The 7610-nt window shown below is 37.0% G+C and overlaps 1 protein-coding gene across 1 annotated transcript in view; it reads left to right on the top strand.

Moving 5' to 3' along the window:
* The window catches only part of ZCRB1 (zinc finger CCHC-type and RNA binding motif containing 1), a 13672-nt gene extending 6397 nt beyond the window's left edge, over positions 1-7275 (top strand). Inside the window, exons 2-8 of the mRNA XM_010171780.2 lie at positions 772-859; positions 1027-1055; positions 4350-4461; positions 4543-4650; positions 5498-5607; positions 5703-5778; positions 7144-7275. Coding sequence (XP_010170082.2) covers positions 772-859; positions 1027-1055; positions 4350-4461; positions 4543-4650; positions 5498-5607; positions 5703-5778; positions 7144-7275 — 655 coding nt within the window. The remainder of the gene's footprint in view (positions 1-771; positions 860-1026; positions 1056-4349; positions 4462-4542; positions 4651-5497; positions 5608-5702; positions 5779-7143) is intronic.
* Positions 7276-7610: the final 335 nt, after the last annotated feature.

Below are 7610 nucleotides of genomic sequence, written 5' to 3'. Positions count from 1 at the left end.
ACGTCATATGGTCTGGAATATCCCTTTGGTCCGTTTGGGTCAGCTGTCCTGGCTGTGCCCCCTCCCAAGACCTTCCCCACCCCCAGCCTCCTGGCAACGGGGAAATAGAGAGCCAGCCTTGGTGCTGTGCTAGGACTGCTCGCCAGTAACCAAAACACTGGGGTGTTATCAACACCTTTACAAAACACAGCACTATGAGGGCTGCTGTGGGGAAAATTAACTCCATCCCGGTCAGACCCAATACAGTGTATTTTTCCCCTCGATAGTTAGGACTTTGCTTTAGGGAAGATTTCCCCCCACCCACCCCGTTAACTGAGTGTGGCTTATTGTGTGTTGAATGCAGCTGAACTGAAGCTCCTATAAAGAATCTGCTCGAACAAAGGTCGTTAATTTCACATGTTGTCCAGAAAGTTTCATAAATGGCGATTGCTTGTTTCTTTCCGGACCTAAATGTTTCTTTACTGCACAAATCAGCAGAGGCTTATTTTAAGTACACTAACTTGTCTGTTTTTACATGACTTAAAAAACTGACTCCCATACAGCAAAACTATGCTTTGGATCCAGGGGAGAGGGAAGGAATGTATGTCTTATGTAGCACATGGAGGCATACACTAATTTCATGTAAAGTGATGAAAGGGAAATGAAAGCTGTGCTTTCCTGCAACTTAATCGTGACAGTCTGGGCTAAGTTTGAAAAGCAACTTTTAAAAAGTCTTGCAACTGTTTTATTGCTCTGTTGGATACAATTTAATTCTTCCCCCTTTCTCATCAGGAAAATGAGTGGTGGGTTGGCACCAAGCAAAAGCACAGTGTACGTGTCCAATTTACCCTTTGCTCTGACAAACAACGATCTATACCGGGTAAGTTTTTAAGAGCCACATTGTGCAGTTTTAACTTGTTGACGATGATTTTGAGTGTAAATACAATACTCGTACATACCTCTTAGAAAAGTTTGTCTTGATAAATTTATTGGTAATGAAATGCAATTGTCTATTGTTAAATCTTTTTATTTTGTTTCATATTTCAGATATTTTCAAAGTATGGGAAGGTAGTCAAGTAAGTGACCTGATAATGGCCTGCTATTTTTGTAGCTTTCACTTTAAATATTTAATATCTTAGCTTCACTTGAAAGTCTTGTGCTTTTTATAATTTAACTACAAATGTGGAACTGTATTGAAGTCCTGTTCATTTTCAATAAAGTATAAATTTAATTAACAACTGGAAGTTCTTGCAGTTACATGCATAATGTAAGAATATTTGTGTTGGGGACAGGTTTTGCTAACCAATTCTTAAGAGCAAGTAGAATGTTGTTATATACCAATGGCCTTTTCTCCTTTTCAGAGAAAAGGCTTTACCTCCTAGTAAGTGTTGTTCCCCTTCCCCTGAACACCACCTGGAACACAAGTGGATAAATGTTAAAGTGGGAGCTTCTACATATGTGAACTAGTCACATGAGTCACTAGTCATTGTCACAGTTCCCACAATAACAATGTACAGTTCCTCTATTTGGGGTTATAGAGGGACTTGTTATCATGACTGCTCAGTATTATATTTAAGATTAGACATAAGGCTGCATAGTAATGGCTTTTAATATGTGGAATATTCATGAACATGTGAGTACCTGCCTCTGTGTTCAAATGATAGAAATAAATGCTGCCATGGTAAGGAACTTACTGTTTTGTTTGTTTATTTTTTAACTAGTCAGAATAATGAGATTCAAGGCTGAAGATTTCAACCCTACACCAGCAAATATCTGGTGTAGCATATAGCAGCTGCTGTAATAATCTGTGAGATACAGAGCTAAATTAAAAGTTTTTGAAGTCTCAGGAGTGTGTTTCAGGTGACAACTAGCAGGAAAAGCCAAACTACATCTTTAGAAAAATATATTTTTTAAATTGACTGAGACAAAAGCCCTTACATACAGCTTTGGCAGACATACAGTGACCAAGGCAACTGGGCAGCTATAGTCTTTGTTTCCAGAGTGGAGTGAATGTCCTGGTTTAGTTAATTGCTGAACTGCCAATCTAGAAAAAATCCTGAGCTAGGGTTGTAGTAATACTTAGTGTTTAACACCCATTGAGGGGCCTGTTCTCCATAAAATTGACACTTCTGACCTCCCTGCTATCATTTGGTAATGTACCTGCTATCATTTGGTAATGTACCTATACTCTGTGTGTTTGGGGATAGGAGTCTCCTACTGTCTTGGCTTTTGAAATTGTTTGATAGGAGGATGAGAATTGTATGAAGTATTGGCTGTACAATGCATTGCTTATTTTAAAGGTGTGATAGCAGCATTCTCTCTCTTTTTTTTTTTCCCCCTATATTAATAGTTTCTAGAGTTTTCTTTGCTTTCTTTTTTCACTGTTGTAGACAACAGAAATGGTGTTTTCAGATGCCTATGAAGAAATCCTGTGATGTGTCCTGGGTGAAAGTACCTAATTTAGACCTTGCAGTTCTATCTGTGCAGTTCCTGTTTTCCCCTACCTATATGTTTTGCCAAAAATTCACTTACTGATGCCTGTTTTTTCCTGACATTTTGTCTAGTCACTGCGAGAAGTTAAATGAAATGCAGTCACAGAATACCACGTGTAAAAATACTACTCTGTATTTTTGTCGTATCTAGCAAAATTTGTTTCCCTTTCCTTTTACAAGCTGACCTGACTATAAACAATGCAAATACTGTGGAATTCTACTAGTATTCCCATTTCACTGTGAAACTGAGCTTAACAAGGATCAGTTTTCCTGTTCGTAACTAGTTATTAATTCCCAACAAAAATCTTAGAAATATTAGCTTGATTTCTGTAGAGTCTTTGTTCGGGGACTTTTTAAAGTTTTAAAGTTGTTTTAAAGTTGTTTTAACACTGCAGAGAGCTTTGCAATGTTATCTAGGTCAGCTTTAACTTAACTAAAAAAGCTTTAATAGATCTTTTTTTTGAAGTGTGTCTTGACATAGCAAAAGCATGCTGACTTTTCCATGCTGCATTTATCACCCCGGTATATCCTGACTGTTACGATTTCAGCTTTGTTCAGTGAGAAATCAGACTTTCTAGGGCTCCGAGAAGTTGCTGACTTTTTGAAGATTTGTCACACTTGTTTCTTCCTATGCTTGTGTTACTAACTGGTACATTCCATATCCCAATTAGAAGCCTGACAGTCATATTAGGGTTCAATTGGAACTCTTGGAAGAGTAACTTGGCAAAAGAATTAATAGAATTTTTCTAAAGTAAATTTTATTGACACTTCAACTCAATGCATTCAGTTGGACATATCCTTGTCCAAGAGGCTTCAGTAGAAAAACTGTTCTAACCTCTATCTTTCTATGCATGTATTTGGGGGAAAATTGAGCTTTCTCTACTGAGCTTTTATTTTACACACTTTTTACTATGTAGGTCATCTGTTATTTATACAGGTTCTCTGTTAGGCCTTATGCATTGAAGCGGGGTTTGGGGTTTTTTTTGGATAAAGGTCCTATTACTTCTTGTAATTTTGGTTTGCCTTATTGCTGAACCTTGTTCAGCCCATGGTGGACACAGGGAGGAATTTATTCCCTACTTTTTAACATGTGGTTTCATTTTTATGTGCCTGCAGACTGGCATCCTGTTTCCCACTGTTGTTTTTTTTAAGGCTAAATACAATTGTTAAGATGGACAGAACGCAGGTTGTGTGGACGTGTCCCCCACTCCCCCTTCATATCTTGTCATTCTTCTTATTTGTGTGTTGTTTTCACTGGTATAAATCTTTCTTGAATTTCTTGATGTGCTACTGGAGCTGTTGATTCCAATGGTAGACCGAAGATTTAATTTGTATGTCATATAAAATAACACATGCATCCATGACCTGCTTGGATTCCAGTTGGAGATATTTGTAGAACAGTACTGCATATACTTATCACTTCCTATCATGAACCTGTTTAGCTGGTTAGTCCTACAGAAACACAGAATTGTCAGTTTGGATGCAGTTCAATACACTGTGCTTTTCAGCAATTATAGCAATAGTTAAGATTACTCCTGAATTTTAATTTCGCCTCCAGTATGTGTAGTTCCCTCCGGTTAAGTTGTCTGCAAATCTGAAGAGTATGTTCTCTGTTCTTCAAGTGATCCAAGGGAATAAAGAATGAAATTGGACCCAGCAAGACCTCACATGCTTTTTAAAATCATCTCCACTTTACCTATAAACACATGGCCTGGTTAGCTGTTCCTTTGCATTTCTGTTTAAGAAGGTTTTTTATTGATAAATATACTTTATTTTCTTTTTGCTGTATAACAAAGCTAAGATCCCACTGCGATCTTTAAGGAACAAATATCTGTGGAGTGTTTTTAGTGTATCAACAATGTGGTTATATGTTTTCAGAGTTACTATTATGAAAGACAAAGACACCAGGAAGAGCAAAGGAGTTGCCTTTATTTTGTTTTTGGATAAAGAATCTGCACAAAACTGTTCTCGGGCACTTAATAACAAACAGGTAAATTGTGGAAAGTTGTTCTGGTAGGAGGTTTGTGTTTACAGCCCCAAAATATTTACCTTTTTTTCCAATTTGCTGTAGTTGTTTGGAAGAGTAATAAAAGCAAGTATTGCCATTGATAATGGAAGAGCAGCAGAATTCATTCGCAGGCGTAACTACTTTGATAAGTCTAAGTGTTATGAATGTGGGGTGAGTAAAACCAAAAATGAACTCCTATATTCTAGCTTTTTTCTTCAGTTTGGCCATTGCTATTCCTGCCTATGGTGTTAATTTTTTTTTTCTGTTGATAGTGTCAACTTGCATAGCAATTGTACCTTTTTCAAGAATGATAATACTCCTTTTGTCTTTTATTTGGGATTTTTGGGGTGGGGGAAAATATGTGCTTATAACTGCTGCTTAACGTGCTGATGAGCAGACAGAGGTGAGTATTGGTATGAGAAGGAAAAACCTCCTTATCTGCTTCAAAATACCTGCTTTTGCTGTATCTTTGGAAGTTTATTATATAGTTGGTTGCAAAATAAATATTGGAAACAGCTGGTTTTACACAGAATAGTGTGTTTTAAATTTTAGGCAATTCCTCACTTTTCCTTAATATAATAACATAAGAGATTAAGATTTGGATAGTTTTTAACATCAAACACAAACTTGATTTGTATTCATAACACTTTTGAGAGCAAAAATGTTGACTCACTCCTATTTCTTAAACTGTTAATGCTGAGGTTTATATCTTGTCTTGAATGTAAACTGTGCTGTAGTGTATTCAGCTATTGCAGCAGACAAAGAAAATCTACTTTGCTCGTAGCTTGTTCTCAGTTTGCTGTTAAAGGTGCACGTCGCCACCAATCTCTTCGTTTCCATGGCAAGCTTATAGAGAAGAGTTTGTCTTCTGTGTGCTAATTCAGCATTCCGTTTATCTCACTAATTGCTTCAATTTTTTTCCCCCATGAACTATCTTGCATTAACTTTCCTCATGATAAGTTTTAACATATAGTTGTTTGTCATGGTTTCTGTTAAGCAGTATTTCTTTTTCTCCAAGGAAGCAGGACACTTAAGTTATGCTTGTCCTAAAAATATGCTAGGAGAGCGGGAGCCACCAAAAAAAAAAGAAAAGAAGAAGAGAAAGAAAATAATTGAGCCAGAAGAAATGTATGTATATTTATTTACATTGAATACTTCTTTTAGCCAACTTTTTCATACTGAGCACTTAAAGATCTATGTATTTTTCTTTCTGCACAATGAAGTGAGGAAGAAGAAGAAAGTGAAGAGGAAGGAGAAGACCCTGCTCTAGATAGCCTCAGTCAGGCTATAGCTTTTCAGGTACAGAATTGAAGCATTGTGTATTTATTATTTAAATGCATCTCTACTTCCTTGTTTCTGTCTGCTTTTCAAAAGCTCTGAGATACACATGTAGACCTGCCCACTCTGTAGCACTCTGGGCACTCCTGCCTGACAGTAGTTGGTGACTGTAGTTGGTTTCTTCATATTGTTTGCATATTCAGTGATCTTTTTTCTTTTTTCTTTTTTTTGTAACTGTTCTGTTTCACTGTTGCTGTGTTTGTGCATTGCAATTCTTTCTTTCCTTCAAGCTCCTTTGCTGTTTAGTTTCCTGTCATCTCTGCTATGATGCTCTGTTAGGTTTCTAGTCCACAAATCGCTCTGTTAACTGAACTGCCAGAAAAACTGAGCAGTCATGTATAAATGACCAGGTACATCCTCTGTCCTCACTCACTACAGTATCCTTGAACAATATCTATTTCTGGAGCATGTCCTTTACCTAATACAGTGCAGGTCTCCAATAGACTTTTTCTCTCAAAACGTATTTAATGCATTTTTTGTTATGTAGATGGATAGTCTGACAACTGTATTACTGTCATCTTTAACACTTTACAGGCTTTTGCTTCTCTACACAGAGCAAGCCTGACCTGATGGTCAAACTTCATGGCTCCCTAGTCCTCAGCTGGCCCCTGTGTGCTCCTATCCCCCCAAAAATACCCTCAGAGTTTCTAAGATAACTTTGTCCAGAATATGACTGCAATGAGTGCAACACTTTTACATTGTGTAGTCCAAACAAATTATGCAAATATGCAAAATTATCCTCCCACACACCCCGAGAGCACTTCACAATTGTGAGTAAAACTATAAATGTTAACAAGACAGGAAATATTCCCATTGCTCACACCATCCAAAGATTTTAACTGGGATAGCACATTTTCCAGTAAAAGTAGGAAGCATCTTTTTCAACCTTTAGTTGAATAACCTTTACATCCCTGAAGACATTCATTGCCTGGATGAATTACTGCAAAAAACAACAGATAGAAGACTTGTTAGTAGAACAAAACTGATTCAATAAGTCAATTTAAAACACGCAGCATTCCTTGCTTCAGATCGAAGCTGCTGTATAGTTCTGTAAGTTTGCCAGGTGCAAGGTTCCTCTGTTTGAAAATAGAGGGTATTCCATGTGGCCTGCATTGGTGCAGAAGGCTTATTGTTTGCATGTGAGAACTACTTTCAGAAATGTTATCTAGTGCATTCATCTCACAGTTTATCTGGAAGTGGAGATGAACCGCTTGAATTCTTTAACTTAGTAAATAATTCAATGCATATTAATAATTAGCGTTATTATTTGTAATGCATCTTAATTGTTCTTAATCCTAGTTAATATTTTTCCTTTTTTCATTGTAGCAAGCCAAAATTGAGGAAGAGCAACAAAGATGGACACAGACTGCAGGGGAATCTTCAATTTCAGATGATTCAAAACGTCCACGGATTAAGAAAAGTGCTTATTTCAGTGATGAGGAAGAACTTAGTGATTGAAATAACACTGGTTTATATGCATATATAATATACATATAATGTACATTTTGTAAAGTGCTACGTAGTTATCAGCAGTGCGGGTTTGTCTTGGTATTTAAGACACTGAAAATCATGTTGTAGTTCTACCACACGCCTCAAACCTCCCATTTTTTGATACCTCTCTCAAAACTTCACCCTTCAAGGCAGCGTCTTAAGAAAATGATGTATTTCTACACTTAAATCCAGGAAAATATCTGAGAGAATGCTTCTTGTGGTTAGTGTCTAGACCCAAACCCTGTCAGTGAAATCTTTCATAAGAAAATTTCCTAAGATGTTTTTCCTAAGAGGAGATCCTC

This window comes from Antrostomus carolinensis, unplaced genomic scaffold (assembly GCF_000700745.2).
Source record: "Antrostomus carolinensis isolate BGI_N321 unplaced genomic scaffold, ASM70074v2 scaffold25277, whole genome shotgun sequence".
In the NCBI taxonomy this organism is placed as follows: Eukaryota; Metazoa; Chordata; class Aves; order Caprimulgiformes; family Caprimulgidae; genus Antrostomus; species Antrostomus carolinensis.
Note: the sequence above shows the minus strand (reverse complement) of the source record. Positions and strands in the feature narration are given on the sequence as shown.